Genomic DNA, 21,359 nt, shown 5'->3' on the forward strand with positions numbered 1-21,359 from the left:
TGAGTGAAACATCACCGCGGTGCCACTACAACTCCTACGAAACTCTATTCATCTAGTTTTACCTTGTGAGCTGTAAAGACACCTGAGAGAGAAGCAGAGCAACAATCAGCACTGCTGAATCATTTCTCCCTCGCCTCCGAAAAGCACCTTGTTGTTGTGGACTTTTTAAAAGTGATTGTGGTGATAGTTTCTGATGGTATATCTCCAATTCAATCGTTAAAAAGCTCATAAAATCTCAAACAGAGAAACAACATTGTTTCACTGCACAGTGTGGCAATCTTCACATTGATTATGTCAAAGTGAGAGGGTCGATTAGTTTGGTCTGAGGCCTCGAGGAGAAATTTCAGGCTGTATTTTCCTTTTGGTTAAAATCACTGCAAAGAACGAGCTTAAATAATAACATACGTGTTGTTAGTGTCCTGGTGTTTGTGAGTTTGAGTATGGCAATCCACAGTAAATCCAGTCATCTCTGTAGTGACGGCCACAAACTAGCCTAAAATAACCCACATTTTATCCCTTCATCCCAAATTATGGAGCAGAGTTTCGCACTGAAGTGTATCCAAGACAAAGGGCACCTTGAGACGGTTGCCAGACAGGTAAATCCCACCTGATGTGACTGGAAAAGGTCCTAATGGGAGCAAACTGCACATGACATCGTTGGTTTGTATCCAGGGCACGCTCAGAGGGAGGAAGGATCTCCTACTGTTTGGTATTTTTTGGCACCTCCAGGCCTGTCAGTAAGGTGACCTGGAAGGGACAAATAGAGCGAACACTCAATGAGATGAGACTGAGGACAGGCTGTGAAGAGATCAAACTACATGAACGCCAAGCTGCATCTGGGGAACATTTGCTCAGATCCCCCGAACATTTCAGTGCACACTACTTTTGTAGGATGTCTAGATCTATGATTACTTCTACAGACATATTTGATGAGATTCCCACAAGCAAATCATAGTGTTCAAGGTGTTTTTCAACAAGCATGGTCAACCATGAGGTAAGCAAGGAGGTTCAAAAGAGAAGTCACAGTCTCAAATTACGTTACAGCATCAGGGTACACATACACAGTGAAGTCTGGTCTGCAGTTGCTGAAAGGCTCAATAGCCAACACACTGTCACTGAACAAAAAACGTTTTTTAATAAAAGACCATAAACAAATATTTTCTGTATGCAAACATTCTGTTCTGTATTCGCCATCAATTTGAGTGTAGCTAAAACTTCTGTTCGGCCGATCGCATCTAAGGAGGCTAAAAAGAGAGTACCTAAAGAGCATCTGAGCAGACACTGTCCCTTTATTTCTAGCAATTTCTGCTGTGACTCATGATCACATATGTCATACCCAAAGGTCCTCTGGGGTCAAAGCATGTCCCAGCCTCTTCTGGAAAAGCCTTAGAGGCAAGGAGGAGGCATAAAGTATATTTAAGAGACATGAACGCTGCAGCCACATCCTGTTTTAAGCCTACACAATTTGACCCTACAATCCCTACAGCGTCCAGTACTAGTGCGAGACAAGCCCACCACTGCGACAGTTATTTGCACTCCATAACAACGCAACTTTGCAGTGAATACATTTGAGGACGTAATTCACTTTACTGGTAACATGATGTAACCCTTACCCTTACGCTTACCCTTACACTTACCGTAACCCTTACTGCCTCTCTTTTAACTTAACATTTCATAGCTAGCTATCCACTAACCTAACATTTTCTGTAGGGCTTTCCGAAAATTTGCACATGTACTGCATGTGAACAAAAATTAACCAGTCAAAGCTGAGGAGTCTCTAACTCAGCTGTCAGTCACATCAATCACTTCATGAACTGCAGTCAAACTGTCAAACTCTGCAGCACTGATCAAATATGAATCAAGATTCTGTTACTGCATTTGCCACCTTCAATGTTTTTAGAAATAGATTTCAGTGTACTGTTAAGCTGTTAAAGGAGAAAGTTGGTGACCTAACCTGCCAAATAACTGAGGAAAAAACAAGCACCCCAACCAGCTAGAATAAACTTCCTCAACTCACAGCTTGATCAAATAACCCTTATTGATTAAAAACCCTTATTTTTTTAAATAGAGGTTACCAACTGTAGCTTTGATGTAATGCTGTCATGATAATGGAATTTCTAACTTTGATAAAATACCTTAAAAAATATCAATATTTAATACAATTTTCTATATCATGGGTAAAAACAACATTGAAGGTAAAACATGATTTTTATTAAAAGATGCATATAACAAGGCTATAACATGAAAAGGAAGATCTTTCCTAGTAGCAGAGAACAAAAAGTGACTGTAGTGAACACTAACAATAAAATGAGAATTGAAACCATTTAATATTCAGAATCGATATGTATCTATAGATATTTTTAATGGTTGCCCAAGTCTACCATATACTTACACTGTTTTATTCACTTTTTTGGGTTATAAAACAAAGAGATTATAATTGACATCAGCTGACATTCCTCTGGTTGTTCCAAAGGAGCAACAAACTTATGTAGCACAAGTTGGAAAAAGATAAAAGTGGTTTTCCACCTTAAAGTGCTCTTCCCCAATTCCCACTTTCAAGTTTAGATGTCACAAATAGACCTTGATGTTTCATTCAAGTGCTTTATTCAATTAAAAGCAGCAAAACAGACTGCAACACAGTTTGCTCCTTTAATATTTTGGAAATAATGCAACATTTAATGCTGCAACAGCAGAAGGTGCACCTGTCCTGTTACTGATGCTTGTCCTGTGTCTCAGAGCCCAGGGTGATGTTTTCAATTTGCTTGTTTAATCAGGATATTTAATTCACAGTGACATAAAAGAGGGCAAAGGCAGCAAAGGCTCACATTTGAAAACCTGAAACCAGGAAATGTTTGGCAATTTTGCTTTGATAATTATGTTGTTGATAACCTTAGTAGTTAATTATTTAATCAGTACTTCTGTATATCTGCATATTCAAGAGCGACTCCACACAGCACAACTAAATGTAAAAAATGAGAATGCAGCACTGCTGTTTTGTTTTTGTTTTGTTTTTTTTGCTTCAAGTGCTCTTTGACATGACTGAGTCATGCAAGCACGCACTGACCTGCACGTTTCTGTTGAGACTGACGGCAGGTACGAAAACCCCATCCAGGTTCTCGAAGGCAGTCGGTCCATGCTGCTCCTTGTTGATGTAGAAGGTCAGTGTGTGTTTGTTCAGATCCAACAGGATGCCCACAGTCGAGCCCTTAGTGATGCCTCCCTCGGCCCTACACACACAAACACACACATTTACACATACCGCACGTACACACAACATACAGATAAAAAGAGGTTTATTTGTGCTATATACTATACCAAAGTGATTACATGGCTACAAAAGTAACAGCATACTGTATACCCCAGTGGCTCAGTTTTAATATTTTTTTTGGATAAATGATAAACTAAGACTGATAGTTCAATACAGATACATAAATATGTGCATAACAATAAAAATACAAAAGAAAATGTGTGCAAATATTCAGCCCTTTCTCTGTCGTCATTCGTTTTACAGCTCATTAAAAAGAAGTTCAAAGTGGAGCTTCAAAACTCCACTTGTGGTATTTAAAATATTCTTGTTTTATTCTACATATGCCATAAAGTAGGGCATGCTTGAGAGGAAAAATTAAAACATTAAAAATTTAAATCCCATAGTCAGTGATTTAGATTTTTCATCATTTTTGTCCGTTAAGCTTTAACTGCCAAGCTCATCAAAACTCTTGGACTATCAGACCACATTAAAACAGTCTAATCTTTGTAGTAGCTCAACAAAAATGGAAACTTATTGAAAACTACAGGCCTTTTTTTCTATCCTGAAAGAGAAGCTGGAATTGTTTTTGTTTAGAAGCTACGGTGTGAAACTACCTCTGTACACGGGACTCACATAGCCATGTTTCAAACACACTGTACCTGCCTCAGGACTGAGCGAGAGTCAGTGCTCTGAGAGAGACGGAGAAATCAATATGTGGTAAATAACACAGTGAAACAGACGTGAGATGATTAACGACATGAAAGCAAACGGCACACTGAATAAATCTGTAATCTGAAAGGACCAAGGTAGAGAGAGATAAGTCAGAGGTTTCACATTATTTCTGTGAAAGGTCGACTTTTTTTCCTGAAGTATAGACTTTTTTTATAAACAAATGTTTAATGAGGGTTTGATAGTTTCGTTGTGACACTGAGAGAGACGGTGCAGAGAGATGTTTGGATGTCTCCTGCAGGCTGCAGTCTTCCTCTACTGCTGCTCTCTGGTGTGTTTGTTAGTCGGTACTGTATGAGCCCCGAGGGTCCCTCTGTCATCCTGTGTATGTATCATTATCCTGTGTGCGTACGTGTGCGTATGTGTGTGTGTGTGTTTGAGAGAGAGAGAGAGAGATGAATGTAATGATGAATGGAGGTAGAGAGTGCCTCCTGCTGTTCTTGTTGACATACAAGTTCAAAAAATGACGACCACCTCCTACAAAAGGCACACAACTTCAAAAGTTGGCTAATTTATTGGTTAATAAATAAGTAATTAATGTTTTAAATGTCAGTAACTTCAACAATGGCTAGTGTTTACAATTCAAGTGTAGACTTAATGATGATGAATTCTTTTAGTGAATAACTTCTGAAAATGTTTAACTGAAAACTCATAAAGTGAGGAAAATATTAATAAAGGATTGTAATTTTCTCCATTAATAAGTCATAAGGTCTGCAGTCACAAATGTAAGAAATATTAATAAAGGGGTATCCCACTTTTAAATAAATAGATTTGGTTGGATTTTTACAACAATGCAATTCAAAAGTTGTTCTTATAAATGGTTTATTACTAACAATCATGTCAATCATTGCTAAAGAACTGAGGTCAAACTGTCTAACTAGTCAGCGCTGATCAAATATAAATCAATATAAATATAAATGTTGGATACAGTTGCCCGAAATACCAAGTGCTGCCCACAAATAAAACCAGCTTTCTAATTATACAGCTAAACAATACACTAAGATATGTTTCTGAAAACATTTGAGGCTGAGGCAATGCAGTAAAAGAGATTTGATTCATATTTGATCAGCGCTTCCTAGTTTGACCACAGTTCAAGAGCAATGACTGACATAACTGACAGCTGCGTTAGAGATTCCTCGGCTCTGACTGGTTGTTTTCCTTCACATGCAGTTAGCCATTAGAAAGGAAACACAGTACGCAGATTAACTGTCTCATTTAGTGCTGTGTGAAGACAAAGACAGTTTCAGCAAATACAAAAAAAATACTTTTCTAAAAGTTATCCATTGTAGCTTCAGTACATGATTCATCGACCATTAATGAAGCTGAATTTCAAAGTTCATTCTTGACCTTGGAGCGCTTTTGACAAAACAGTCTTAAAACTCAGTAGCTGTGCTGGAGTTCTTAACAGTATCACAAAATCTTCCACTGCAAGTGGAGTTATCAACTTTCCTTTTTTTTCCTGAAGATTGTGAGGACATCTTATCTGTGTTGCTTAAAAAAAAACTAAGATGAAAAAGGTGACTGAACTTTCAAGCAAGAAGTCCTAAGGCTTCGCAGATGAAGACATCTAATTTAAAACCTCGCCATTTCCATGACAACTGGGTAAAGCCCATCTGCTGAGAAAATGTGTGTGGTACAATACAAAACTCCAAAACAGCCACAGGGTTGACTGTTACTTACCTAACCTAACCTAACCTAACAATAAATATTCAGTTTTAACTTTAAAAAAAAGTAAAAATCGAATATCATAAATGCTAAATACTTATATCATCTTTAAGCTATTGAACATAGACATATGACAGACATCTTGAGACCAGATGAACTATTTCAGAATTCTAAGAGTCCCTGTTTTTATTGTGTCCACACTGCAATAACCAGGAATGAGGGTAGTTGTTGTTTTGAGGGACGTTTAGCCTCTATTTCAGAGTAAGTACTCTCCCAGCACAAGAGAAACCACGAAAGTGGATGTTGAGTGGTAGAACTAATTCTGATGCAGCTGCCATTTTTAATAGCCTGTTAGAGGTCTAAAAAATAGACAAAGACACAAACAACAGCTCATAACATTAAAAAATGGAAGTAAAGATGAGCAAATGGACCGACAGAGAACTCTTTATGAGCATATGTGCGACGAGGGTAATGCAACGCAATTTTGACTCGTCAAACCCGAGCAGCAACTTCCAGGGCCAAAAAATGAAGCCAACACTGAAGTGCAAAAAACTGAAGTTCATCAAATGACCACTTCAGGCTGGTTCAATAACTGTCAATCCCCATTTTAACAACGATGTGTTGAAATGCTCAACCTTTCACCACAAATAATCATGTTTACAGACAAAATAACGGGGTTGGACTCTACAAATTCTCCATCCATGACTCATGACATAACTCATCTTCTCAGTGGGCAGTTCTTCTCAGACGTTCCCAAAGTGTTTTGGTCAAAAAAAGGCCTAATATCAGCTCTAGCTTCAATCTAAAGAATACCAATGGAGTTCAAAAACACATGTAGTTTAATGTGCACCTACCTGTTGGTGTGGGAGTTGTTATGCATGAACCAGGAGCGGTTGTTGTCCACATACATGGCCCAAGCCTTGTCATCTTTCCCCAGCATCATGTCTTTCATGGTATTGATCCTTGCCACGCCAAATGCAGGGTCCGGGTGGTTGTCATAGCGATCGATGCGGACCTCCCAGTAGTGGATGCCCTGAGATTTGGGTGGAAGTAGAATATATTTTACTAATCTGGGAGTGGAAACTCACTTTGGTCACCTGCTGACTTAAAAAAAAAAACCTGATCAACATATTAAAAAAAAAATCAATAAACAGATGAACAAATGTATGTTTTACTTTGGAAAAAGCAGCAGTTCCAAGCACCACACGGTCATCGTAGCTGCTACAGGTGACTGTCTGGTTTTCGTTGTTCAGAACGATGTCTCGATGAGCTGTAGTCGGGTCAAAGGAGAACCAAGCCACTGTGGGGAGGAAACAACAGTTGGTCATGATGAAACATCTGCCTGCTAATAGTCATTTTTGGAGTTATTAAGAAAGGCCGAATAAGTTCTGAAAGCCGGTGCCACCGTTCAGACCCCTGTGACAAAACTACAACCTTACCTACTGCTACTACTTACCTACACAAACTGTTTTCACACTTTTGTTCTCCAGAGCATGCAGTGATGTCATTTTACCATCTTTGAATCATGCTGTCGGTGCTCATTAATCAGTTTTTTTATTTTGCCACACTGACCAACAAAAAATGCTCCATTTCTTTTTATACAAATCTAACGCTCTTTTATAACGATGATGTTTTTGTTAATCATTACAATTGTGCTTTTGTCTGTAGAAATTTGATTCTTTTTTTTGGTCACAGTATCAGCAATTGACTGTTGTGAATCCACATTTTTCAAGGTTTTGTAATTGAGGAAACTAAAAGAAAATGGCAAATGTATACTTTGTAACTGCCTTAACAGATTAATTTGAATGAACCAGAAATAATTAAGCCTCTCATCAACCAGATGGTAAATTTGATTGATAATATAATAGACTTCATAAAAAATAAAATACCTAAAAGTGAAATAATAACAATATATATAATAAATATATATAATACATTGGTTAACACATGTTTTAACAGTTTGTTTGTCTCAGCCTCCAGAGTGTGAGTGAGTTTAGCTGCAGGGTAAAAACCCACATACACAGTAAAGGCTGAAACATCAGGGGAAACATTTACTATCAAGGCCAGAGGATGGAAATGCTTCATCAGCAAGCTATAAGCATATGCTGCATCGCTGACTAAACTGTGGCACATACAATATCTAGCCACACAACACACATAAACAGGATTATACCACAAATTAAAGACATTGTACATAAAAATCAGTGTTTGTTTGGCAGCCACAGCCTCTTTCGCCTGCTCATTTACTCATCATGCCAACAATCAACAGTCACATCCCATAATTTCTTTTCTCTGTGTAGCTGTGGGAAGCTACAGTCCTCGAGGAAAGAGAGGGAGGAGGCGATGATGGGCGAGAGGAAAAAAAAGAGGACGAGTTGGCAAAGACAGAAAGATGAGAGAGAGAAAGAGAAAGAGGGCGGGAGGGATGAACGGTTATCAGTCAGAGAACAGACTAATGTCCATTGTTGTTAGCGGCTGGCAAAGTGAGACAGTGTGTCTCAGTGTGACTGTCCACACTCATCCCACTGTGGTCATGGGCGATTTTGTCATCGTCCATTTTTTCCTCCTTCATTCTCTGACTCCTTTTTCTGCATTTGTTTTCTCTCACTTCCTTTACCCTCCTCTGCTTTTTTCCTTCCTTTTCTTTCTTCACTCTACAGTTTTTCTTTCTAATCTATTCTCGTTTTGTATTCTTTGCTTTCCTTCTCACTATCTCCATTTATTTTTATATTTATTTTTTTCTATTCTTTACTTTCCCATGCATACTTTTTCCACCCCTTTCTCTCCTTTCCTTTTCTTACCTATTTTCTTTTCCTTCTCTTTCATTCATTAACTCTTTTGCCCTCCTTTCTTATGTTTGCATTACTTCCCTTTCTTTCTTAACTACTCCTCTTTTGCCATCCCTTTGCCTCAATGTCTTCCTTTTCCCTTTTATCTCCCCTCCTGTCTTTCCACCTCCACTCCTTTCCTCTTTTTTCTCTTTCCTTCCCTCTACTTTAAAGAAAAGAAAGGCCCTTACTTTTCATCCATTCTCCTCTTCTTTTCTCTTGTCAAAGTCCTGTAGTTTAAATCAATATATGCTTTTTATTTTTCTATCTTAACCTAACAAAAACCCTCCAGACCCATCCCCTAAGAAGCTTTTCTTATCAATTTTACATGTTTTTACTTTACAGATATACTATGCACGACTTTTCTTTAGAAAAAGATGGTAACGAGGTGTCAACATAAGCAGCAGGCATCAAAGAGAAACAGCACTGAGGAAAAGGCACATATAGCGAGGCAAAACGGCAAACAAAAGTGATTCTGGAGTTGGCTTTTACTTTCAAATTTGCTGGCAAGAGCTTTTACATACCATAACCAACAACCTTGCATAGTACACCTTTAATTTGTCATGAAACCTGTTTTCGCAAAGATCACCACAAACAAAACTGTTCAGTTGGGAAACAAATCAAGATAATCAAAAATAAATTATTCCACAGGAGACCTATATTATTCTTTTGCAGCCACTCAGAGTCAATCTGGCAAGCTGGGTGGAAAGTTAAAACACACACACAGCTTACCATCAGAGGTCTTCAGCACCACAGTCTTGCTGTACGGCCCCACACCGATGGCATTGTAGGCTTTCACCCTGGCGTTATAGGAGCTGTTAAAATGGAGGCCATCCACCGTACACACCGTCTCCTTCCCCACATACACCTCCTGAGGGCACACACAAATGCAGATTAAGCGCATGCATATGTATGTTCACTGCTTAAACACATACGATAAGAGGGTACATGGACACAGTATTAGTCATGGCGAGTGCCCACACACTTAAAATGCATGTTTACTGATGCTGCACATACAGTATATCAAACACACACAAACTACCATCTGAGCAGCATATGGATAATTACTAACAAAATAAAAAAGAAAGAGAAGCTACATGTGCAGGTTTGAATAGATTGGCAGAGCGGCAAGTCTCCATTTTCCACACAGTGTATATTCTGACACAGTACAGGTTTTTGTGAGGCACCGACCCTGTACTGTCCTCCGTTGCCGTCGTCCAGCTCCAGGATGTAGCCCTCAATAGGGCTGGCAGGGGGCGTGGTTACCCTCCAGGCCAGGGTGGCACTGTTGTTCCTGGTGCAGCACTTCTCCAGCTGAAGGAGAGGAGCCGCCGGCACTGCGGGTCCAGACTCCACTGTGGGGAGAAATAGATGGATGAGACATAGAGATTGTAATTGGGGGCAGATGAGGGGCGTGAGAGGATGGAGGGATGAAAAGGTGGATGGATGAAGAGAAAAGGGAGACACACAGGGTGATGTCATCAGCTGGCTGGTTGCCTTTAAACAAAAGGGAGGGAGAGAAAAAGGAGCTTTAATGTGGATCTGGTGGCAGATTAAAAAGAAAAAAGAGCCTTAAAGGTGAAAGAGCTCCGGGTTTATTTACAGGGCAACAGCTGGGAATCAGTGTAGGTTTTATGTAGGCCATGTGAGGACATTATACACTTATCCAAGTAGCAGTGCAAGTGGGCCATAGGGTTAGACTGATATGAGCTTTAGAAACTTGTTGGTGTTGTGGAATCTTCCTGCAGCAATTACTTTAATACTATATGGTTCATTTCTTACCTTACAAATTATTTCCGTGTGTCTTTTGATACAAACTACCTATTGAAAATTAGACGAATGATATAGTGTAAAATTTGCTAATTGCTTGATTCAGAACAGGATTCTCAGCTGGTTAAAAAAGTTAAGAGGGGTGAACAAGCATCTTTACAAATTATTTATCTAATAAAAAGATATATCAATCTAACCCTTGTGGTGGTAAAACTGAGCAAACAGGGCACAATTGCATTCCAAAAAGGAGCTGAAACAAAAACTGACAACAAACAACAGGGTAAAAATAACCGACTGAACACACACGAGGAGATCTCAGGGAGATGAAGTCTGCTTCATTCATCGTTTCTTTATTTGTTATCTGATCTTTCTAGACAAAATAAGAAGTGGTGAAGACACACAAGAAAGGCAGCAATCACAACAGAGGGACCAACATAGCAAGAGTCGATGCATTATTCCGTGCACATATAGACCCTGTTTATCAATATCAATATCCTTCACAGCATTTGTGGCCAAAGTAGTTCTTTGATTCATGCACAACCACAAGATGATGATTATTTGTTGCTGAATTAAGTATAACATATATATCCTATTAATCTATTAATAATTGAAAGATTAATTAATTGAAAGAAAAATAATATATATATTAAACTATAAATGTCATCTCATGAATTGTATAATTTGCGGCAGGATATTTTTTAGTATACTGTGCTTTAAATCCATTTTTTTTACATACTATTCTTAAAATGTATTGTATTCCTTAAATTTATTTTTTTATTTAATATAAAAATGCAATAAAAGACAATATAGAAGAATGGCAAAAATAAGTATATATATTAAAAAAATCAAAGAATAAGTGATTATTGACAAGCATAGGAAACAGAGAAGTACTTTCGGCAACAAATCTTTGTAACTTTTCTGTAATTTTGGAAAGCATTGTGTCCCAGTGTTCCAGTGAAGGCAGCACTATTCTGCAGAGGTGCCATTCATTGGAGAGGAGCTGGAAAACAAAAACCATGCAGAGGAAAAAGATCAAGTAGATGCTGTGGGGGACAAAAAGACTGGTGAGTTTTCAACAATAATCAGGGGCTGAGGGACGAGGAAGGAGTGACAAATAAACTCAAGGAAGGAAAACAGAGGTTCAGTGAGTCTCTGAAATACCTCCTGGGCTCTCTGTCTCCGTCTCAGCCTCATCACTGCCTGCTGCCTGCATTTGTTTCAATAACGGTTTCTCCTGCACATCTGGAAATATGACGTTGGAGTGATTGTTTTAATACAGGAGCACATGGACAGAGGACAGAGGGTGGTATTAAGCAGCTGGAACGTACAGTGAGACCAGTGGAGAGATTTACATTAATTGCATTAGAAAGATGATAAGGTCCATGGTCACTGAAGCAGTTGAGTGTGTAACCAGATGATACCAAAGTCACGCAATGCACACATACACACGGATGTGTAAATCTCATGATTTTCAGCACGTATTACTGGTTTGTAAGTTAGACTGTAATAATTCATTAACACTTACTATATCAGGTCATTTAGAAAGACGACGTTTACATTGTATTTTCTTCAATGTAAAACGTAGTGTCATCTTCATATTACAAAACAAGAGGTTTACACCCAAATATCTCATTAAATATGAAAACTCTACTATACAGAGACATCAAAGTGCAATCATGAGTGTGCTTGGTGCTCTTTTCATGAATGATTGTATCTCAACTTGATTTATGTTTTAGACACTACAAAGGGCACTTCTACATCAAGCGCCAAACAACAGAAAATGAGCAATTACTTTTGTAACATTTCCTTCAGTAATTTTCTTATACAGTCTGTTTCTTCATTTCATAGTTCCTGTTCTACATTTTACTGAACATACTAATTACTAAGCTTCAAGGGAATTTACCATTAATCTAAATCTCAAACACAGAGTACGGTATTAAAATGACAAATTCTTAAATCTTCCTTTAGTTTTTACCACATGTGAGATATAAATCATTACAAGAAATATGCCAATTTTAAAATGTATACCCAGTGTTGCATCAAAGATGTGAAAATATGAAATACACTATTCATTCATTATAGTTATTTTTTAAGAAAATGAATTCGATAAAGAAAGCTAAAACCTATAATTTTGTTTTTTGCTGTTAAAAGCACTGTTTTATAATATATCAAAAGGTCCTATGTAATAAAGTGAATGCAGCAAGAATAGAACAAAAAGCAGTAACCCTACACAAAATTGAACAGGGCTGTAGCTACCACTGAGGACACTGTCATCGTGTCCTTAGCAACTTCTCAGGGATTCAGGGGGTTACATTACATTTTTTTTTTTTTTTTAATTTTACACTCACTAAACTTAATTTTGAGGATAGACTTACTACCAAAGTAAATACATGCTTTGTAACAGCATTTAGACCTTTATGTTGGGAAATAAAAGCATCATCCTTTCACTTATTTCCTACTAATTTCCTCGGAAGTTTCCTTACAAGAACTATGTAATCTGGTGACAATTACACAGGAAACAGAGAAACTTCTGAGGCTTTATTATTAGAGTTTAGTTAGTTCATCAGCAGCTGTTGATTTATCGAGGATATCAAACCTTACTATAAAACAATCCAGAGCAACTCATTCTGCTCAGATGACCATTGATACAATGATGAGGAATAATTTCAGGCTACTTCTGAACCAGAACACCTCCGACACTGTGGCGTAGCTCAGGATGTCAAAGATTAAAAATCAAAGACATTAAATCAAATTAATGTCATTAATGTATCTTTGATCTTGATCACTTTGTTCTGGATGATCATTAGGATGTGAATGTGAGAAAATGTAGGGAAAGATTTTGTGTCACTTTGAACACAAAAGAGACAACAAAATCTCCACTACTACTTAGAAGTGTATTTGGATTTACCTAACCGGAGCTAAAATTAGACAAAATTACTATTCAAGTACAACTGAAGCAGAACCATGACCTTGTAATATTTGTAGTGAATCACAATGCATTTAGAATAAACACTGTATTAAAACTCATTAAGTAAACAAAATATTGCATGTAATGGAAATTCCTATGAATAGCAAGCACTATTTAGTATTTTACAAAGGTTGAATCTACATTTCCAAAGGAAAAGACCTGATCTTTACTGACTCTGGAGGAGCACTATCAAAATAAAATATGCATAGTGCTGATTACATATTTAATGTACATTAACAATACATCTGGGTAATCTCTGAGACTGCAGCGGAATTAATGTAAAGGAGGCTGTGTTTACTCATGCACGCCAAGTGGTTGCTGGGTAGCAACAGCCAATGAATAGCTAATCAGTTGTATACATTGCTGTTCATCTTCAAGAAAGCTCAGAAGGGAAGAGCAACAAAAAATAAATGTTGTTTATTGCTTGTCAAGTATATTACTGAGGGGCATTTTTTTCTTGCTTAATGTCAAGGATGTTTGTTTGTGCATGTCAAGATGATTAACAGCGCCCATTTAAAGGGACACTCCAATGATTTTATACATGAAGTTCAGTTCATAAGGAGAGATTTATCTTCTCTGGTAATGAAGGAAGATTTTAAACGTCTGAGAAAATAATCTGTGGGCGTTTAAAAAGCAGGAGTAATTTCAGCATAATGAGAAGAGCAGGAAACCCTCCCCTGACTATTAAGTGTTCAAGCATTATTCCAAGATGGTTATCCCCTCTGCTAGCCTTGTAATTGCATAATTTAATCAGCCTAAATTAGCTACTTTCTTGGTGTTAAAGGGGACCTATTATACTCGTTTCAGGCTCCTACATGCTTTTTGGGTTTCTAATATAATATGTTTACATGCTTCAATGTTAAAAAGAAAACCTGTATTCACCCTCTTTCTGAAGTGTTCTGTTTCAGCACCTGTATCTGTAAGCTAAAAAGGCGTCGGTGTTTCCAGGTCTGCCACATCTCGGCGTCTCTGCACTGTCTCTGCAGCCGAGGAATGACTTTATCGGAGAATAGTGCCACTTTTTACCTTGAAAAATTACCAATAACAGCTTCTCAACAAATCAAGTAGGAATATGATCGAAAAATTTGGGAGAAACGAATAACATCTGCAACCAAGATTATATGTTTCCCTGACGTTAGCATGCAGTTTCATGTAGCAGTGTAGGCTGCGTAATGCAGCACTTGCAGTAGCGTGTCCTGAGTGGTTGACCATAGAAAGAAATCTGGTACACTATAACGTCATAGTGTAGCCAGAGTAGAAAACTTCGGGAAACAGTGTATCCAAAATGATGTGGAATCTCAACTTTTTTGCTCACAGGATTGACTTTTTTTATATACATATTTATCATTATTTGAAACTTGTTGTTGAAACATGTTTTATTTTAACCTCAGTTATTGTAGCACCATATATAAGACACGAAATACAGAAAAGCAAAAAAAGGTCCCCTTTGAAATTAACTACATGGACATTAATAGTTTTCATTTTAGATTAAATTAAAATGTTACCCGCAGCAATGGACAGCTTTGCAATCATTTGCGGATAACGGTTTGTTGGCACTTGTATGGTGATTCTTTTCACCAAGTGAGAGATATTGTCACTTGGAGATATCAATATGATGTTAACGCAGCATAATGACACAGCTGAGTCGCATTATGAGTAACCTAGAAAGCATTGTTTTTGTAGCCCATACTGTGGACTATAAGTCAGGATATCTCAGTCTCACCTTTGGCTGTTCTCTCAAGCCCCCCCCTCTTTATGAGCTCAGTGCTAAATCGATATATAGCTTATGTTGTATTGACATTTGTTTTAAATACAACAAATGTTTATACAGAGAAGTTAGAAATGTAATTAGTTGATGAAACAAATGAATAGAAATTAGACTGAAGGCATATAGTGCAGAGACACATTATATGATATATAATCTAAGAGAACCATATAGTCATGACTCAAATGTAGTTGTAAAATGCATCATAAAACAGGATAAAAAATTGAATGCGAAGTGTGTGCTCTTTTGTGATCACCCTTTGCCCTGGCAGAAGTCCAGCTGCAGGATGGTTTGGAGTAGCGAATCGGTGTTCAGGTGAGGTCAAACTCAGGGCCTACTTTTGGCTCTAGGGCCCCTTTCACCCACTGGTCCTGAGACGATGTCACCCGCTTGATTAGAGCATCTGAGATCTGAACACATACACAAAGGCAAGTTAAGGCGTGCAGACATTAAAACCACACATGTACACAGTGATGGAGGATAATTGTATGAAAAGACAGTCATACAAACAGGAAATTAGAGTATCTGTATTCAATATGTGCATTTAAATATGTTTGCGATGATATCCTCCCTGCATACTGTTGGAGTATGCAAGTATATGATGCAATGTTCATGTTCATGTTCATTCCTTATTTCCTGTTTATTCCTTATATGGTCATGTTTATTCCTTACATAAAAAGACAAGATATAGTATCGCAATAACTCAATGTTCTGGATGACAGTTTAACGTTCTGTATGATAATCTAACCTTTGAGGTCAGCAGTGTGAGTGAACGCATGACGTGAGAAGAACTTGATACTTGGAGATATGAAGAGGAGATGTGCAGAATGGATGTGGGTCAAAAGGGCGTGAGTGTGTGTGGTATATATGATGTTGTTCAACAGGACACCAAGCAAGGACAAAAAAAATTCCTAATAAGGGATTGTCCTTGAGGTTGACCAATCCAAAAATGATGCCATGCCGAAAGGGGGCCAGTTAAGGAGGGGAGCCAACCAGAAGATGATTCTACCTTCATTCACATTTCCTCATTGTAATAGTATAAAAGACTGGATCAGGGAAAGACAGGTTGTCAGAATGCAGGCTGACCCGCTGATGTTGTCGGCTAGGGAGAGGCATTTCTGATCCAGAGCTCTGTAACTGCTTACTGCTTGTTGTTTAAAAAGATTCACTAAATGTTCGAACTTATAATTCTAAATTCTGTGTGGACATTCACTCATTTGCTGTTTATTGAGTTGCTTTTAAGAATTCTGAACATAGCGCTCACCCTGTGAGGGTGAGAGTTTTTTCTATTTGCAGCAATCAAGAGAAAAACTCCTTCAATACAGAGCAGCTTCTCTATGCTGGGTTCAGTTTCCATTAGCCTGGCTTTATTACATTGTGTCTGACAAGTGAAATGAGGCAGGCATTAGTGCAATTCAAATATTTAAGGCTAAGAATTAGACCTCTCTTCTGCTCCACTGCCTCAGGAAAAAAAAAACTAAATGAATACATTACATTAAACTACACTTTACTGCAAAAAAATGGGTGCCATCTTCTTGAAAACATGACCTAAATCTTTGGAAATTCATCCTCTAGCATTATAAATTGCTTCATTTAGCTTCATTTTAGATCAGTTCAAACTGCATTCTAGTATTTACAAATGTTTCTGAACTGACTAACACAGATATCTACCTTTGATTCCTATAAGAGCCGCCAGTTAGGATTTAGGTGCTGGAAACCATAAGGAACCACATAATCAATACAATATAAAATATTCAGATGAAATGGAAGCAAGGGATGTGTGTGTGTGTGTGTGTGTGTGTGTGTGTGTGTGTGTGTGTGTGTGTGTGTGTGTGTGTGTGTGTGTGTGTGTGTGTGCGCGCACGCCTCCCTCAGGAGTGTCTTTGATCTTTATTTCATCTCTCCCCCTCACCTTACTCTATTTCTCTCTTGCTATCTCTCTCCAGGAAGACTAATGATTCATAACTAGTAAGCAGAGCTGCTAGAATTTCATCTCATATCATTCAATAGAAATCGAAACAGCCATAAATATAGCTAAGGGGATGGAACTTTAAAACACCATGTGTTTTTTTTAAATGTTTTTGCTCTCTGTAAATTTTTATATTTCTTCTTCTTTGACATTTAACTTTTTTAAATTTGCTGTTTGGGGTCCCATATAACTGTTGACTATGAGACAATCATTAGTATTATTATATTATTAATAAATTATTAATTATTATAGTATATTAACAAGTTGTCCTTATCTTATAACCCTATTAAAACGAATTATGTAGCAGGAGTACTGCAGGTCTCAGATACTAAATCTGATGCTTTTTCATAGCTAGATATTTAACTAAATTATTTAAACCAAATTTCATTAGTTTTAATGGTAGGAAAGATTTGCAACATCAGAAATGTGGACTTTCACTCAAAAGAGCTAAGCTCATTTTGACAAGAGGAAATTAAAAGATGAATAAATTAAATTATATAAAATGTCCATGGAAATTAAATTCAAATTTAACACTAGAGATTTAATGGCTTTTAAGGCCTAATATTTGTAAAACTGATTTTAAGACATTTTAAGACTTTTTGAGGACCTGCAGACACCCTGTGTAGAAAAAAAAATCAAGTGGTGACCCTTTCTGATGCTGCAAACTGGGCTTACACATTTGATGAAGGTGACAAAATTTGGAAATGATAATAAAACATAGCTAATATTAATATTAATTTACATGAGTCATGAGTAAACAAATATACTGTATATTCATTTTGGTTTTATATTGGTTTGTTTGTTTTTATCAAAAACAAATTAACAGACAAAAAAATGAACAATATCTTATACATTATCATGATACTTGTGTTTGGGTGAATTAGACAGCAGAGAAGTACAAAAAAGAGGGATTCAAATCGACTTTTTTGGTATGTGGAAGGGGACTTGCAGTCAACATCTATCGCAAATATAAAGCAAATAAAAACCAAATAAAAACCAACTGTATTTAACCTTTTTTTTACAGCTGGGTCACTGACACTCTAAAGAGAAATAACGTTTTTGTCATCAGTTTAACATCATTTTAACAAGCAATTCATAAAACAAGGAGAGGTCATGAAGTACAGTAACAGCCGGACAAAACAATGTTAGGTACGTTTTTTGACGCCTTACCCCAAACATAAGATCAAAACATCACTCTTAGGTCTTTCTACTAAGCAGGTGCACATCACATTTGACTTTTCTCAGTTTGACCTCACAATACACAGATCAATAACTATTGATCGGCCACCGAGCATCTGAGCCTGCTGATAACTGAACATGCCGGGTCAATTAAAAATAGATCAGCTGCAGTATTAGCGAAGCAAATCAGATACATCCTGTGTTATTGTGTGTGTGTGTGTGTGTGTGTGTGTGTGTGTGTGTGTGTGAATGCAGGCACGCGTGTGTGTTGTTATTCTCAGTCTTCCTCCTCTGACTGTGCTGAGTTTTTGTAGCTGTAGCTGGCTTCAAAAACATCTGAGGCTCCCTGCAAAGCTGATTTCTCGTCCTCCTGCTTCCTTTTTTCTTTCAACTTTCTCATTTACCATTTTGGCTGCAAATAATTCAGGAAGAAGTTGATTTGTTATCTAAAGTAAGACCCCATACCATGTCTTGTGTATGAGCTCTGAAAGTTAAGTCTTAAATTAAGTAGTTTTTAAAGAGAAGCCTGCTGTTTGTTTATCTTCTCCATGATAAACAGCGATTCCCCTGCAGAGATTAAAACCAAGAATTCATTTCGCCACAGCATGATATCATTCTGCTTTGTGTTTTGTATCATTTTAGATTTGGTTATGGTAACTTCAGGGACACTGTTAATAATGAACAGATAAAACAATCCCAGACTTAATGACCTTTCATTTGCTTTTAGACATCGTAATGACCTGCCTGGGGAGATCAGGGATGCAAACTGTCTCGCTGTCTTTTTTAGGATTGCTTTTGGGTCAATTTTGCTTATATTTTATGGCATTTTAGTTCATCCTAATCGAAATGTTTTACTATGTGTTGTAGTTATTTTCAGTCTTGATGTTTTTAAATGTGTAAATCACTTTGTAACTGTGTTTTGAAGGCACTATATACATGAAGCTTTAGCATTATATATTATTCATTTTAATCTTTCATATAAACTGTAGGATTACATGTGAGAAAAGTTGTGCTGCGCGAACTGTTGCAGAATGGTCTGAGCCGGGAAAGGAGGTAGTAACAGCCCCGAAATTAGGCCTGTGTAAAACCGTAAAGCCGAATAGATGTGACGTTTTGACGACGTGTTGTGCTAACTCAGAGAAGAACATTGACCCTAAAGGTCCACTAATTGAGGAAAACAGTGAGATTCGGGCGTTTCTTATCCTCTGAGCAGAGGATGAGATCAGCCACCATGTAACAGAGACCAGAATGATTGTTACTGACATGTTATGCCATTGTTATTGTTTAGATAGCTTTGCAGAAATATATGCTATATGCGACAATAGAGGCTGATGCTGTTGTGTTAACCGTCACAGCACTGGTCCTGCAGATGTTTTTTAAAACCACACACTGGAATGTTGCCGCTGTTGTTTGGTTCTGTGTAAACATGTAAAGTAGGCATGAAGAAGGGACTAAGTAACAGCCCTAAAGCACCAACTCTGTGTAAAAATGGCTTGTGATTATCATGAGACCAATGCTGTAAGGCCGAAGCTCTGTCCCTGAGACAGAGGCACACACACAGTGACAGGGCTAACTGTAAGCATTATTAACAGGTTTAAAAACAGAGTTGAGCCGTTTATGTGATAACAGCTCGGTGCTGCATGTTAGCTGCTGCTGGGTGGCCTCTGCCCAAGAGGTAAAATATGACAAGCAGGGATTAGGTCACATTGTGCTGTGTTAGCTCATGCTTTACGGGCACAACGTGAAAAAGGAAAGCAGCTCACAGAGACAGTCCTTCAGCACTGCGTCGAACAGCAGAGGCTAATTGTTGGTGATCAGCTGTTGCTGCACCCAAACCATAATCACAAGTAGATTCTAATTATGTGGGAAACATTAAATGCTCACAATAATAGTCTCCAAATCCATGACAGCATCGAAACTATTTTTACAACTCTCACTTACTCCCGCTCATTTCCAAAAAACAGAAAACATCTGTAAACATTGCAACTTGCATCACTCATTTGTAGAAAAACTGCCACGAAATGAAGCTTTTCAGGCCGCAACTATAAACAACAAAAACTCATCCAAATGACTCTGAAAATGTATTTGATAAAGTTGTTTCTGTAACCAGTTGCTACATGAGGACCTACATTAGGAGACATGCAGATGCCATGATCGTACAGTCATGCTGTCTCTCACACACACGGGGGGTCAGTACCTGTAGGAATCCACTGGGATCGTTCTCTTTGAGGACTTCCAGGCAGAACTCCATCATGCCAGTGGTCTGACGTAACTTCATGGTGCAGTGGGTGATCTGGTCACGCACCACCTGAAACAAAAACACAGAGCAGAGAAATCATTTGTTAAAAGTTATCTTATAGAACAAGGCTTCTGCAATATTTTCAATGCTTTCAAACCTCCAAAAGATAATTATTAGACCGTGGATGGCTGATGTGACATTTTTGTTCATGTTAAACCTTAACTGCAGAGAGGGCCTGTAGAGAATGAAGCTTTTTTTTAAAATATCTTTTAAGCCAAACAACAACACTCAGTGGTAAACAAAATACCAAATGTGCCAACAGTATCATAAATGATATAAACAGTGCTTTCACACACTTAGCTTATCACGGTTTAGTCCAAGTGGAAGAGCTTCACTGGTGTCTCAGCCAACACTTACAAGCTCTAAAAAAATGTAAGTTTATCACAGTGTCTCTGTCACTTTCTACTGTTTGATTATCAGCTGATGGAAATTCAACATCACACCGACCGCCTTACATGCCGCCTGAGCCTCATTTAACCAGGACTCCTCGCCAAAACATAGCAGGCCAGCATGACAAAATGGAGCACAGCCAGCAAAAACAAGTTACCACATCCAAACAGGCATAAGCTAGAGGGCTTACTGTCAGAAGGGCATCCAGAGGTCATAAAGCGAAAGCACGCAAGAAGACTGAAACCATAGAAATTTCTATGACTGAAACAAGAGGATTGCTCAGTAGATGATCTGGTGCAGTGAAAGTGGAAATGGGCTGGTACATACACTAAGAGCCCGATGGAAACAGCCCTACTAAGTCATTCAGCAAAAACACAAAGAAAAATCAGAATGCAGGAAATTAAATGTGCTAATATGTGACAAATACAGGCATCTAATAGCATGGAGAACACAGAAAGAAAGCTCTGCCTGGCAGCTACTTGGCACTCTTCCTCAGGCAGTATGGTGTTATATTCAGTATACTGGGAGTGTCATCAGGGGAAGAGGAGCA

At 37.9% G+C, this 21,359-nt stretch overlaps 1 protein-coding gene across 1 annotated transcript in view; it reads right to left on the reverse strand.

Annotated features, from left to right (window-relative positions):
* Positions 1-672: 672 nt before the first annotated feature.
* The window catches only part of LOC121955496 (E3 ubiquitin-protein ligase TRIM9), a 54,490-nt gene continuing 33,803 nt past the window's right edge, over positions 673-21,359 (reverse strand). The window contains 10 exon segments of the mRNA XM_042503485.1: positions 673-747; positions 3,065-3,227; positions 6,496-6,674; positions 6,817-6,941; positions 9,202-9,340; positions 9,661-9,824; positions 11,401-11,483; positions 15,232-15,286; positions 15,289-15,382; positions 20,318-20,428. Coding sequence (XP_042359419.1) covers positions 700-747; positions 3,065-3,227; positions 6,496-6,674; positions 6,817-6,941; positions 9,202-9,340; positions 9,661-9,824; positions 11,401-11,483; positions 15,232-15,286; positions 15,289-15,382; positions 20,318-20,428 — 1,161 coding nt within the window. The 3' untranslated portion in view covers positions 673-699.

The sequence above is a fragment of the Plectropomus leopardus genome, chromosome 16 (assembly GCF_008729295.1).
Source record: "Plectropomus leopardus isolate mb chromosome 16, YSFRI_Pleo_2.0, whole genome shotgun sequence".
NCBI lineage: Eukaryota > Metazoa > Chordata > Actinopteri > Perciformes > Serranidae > Plectropomus > Plectropomus leopardus.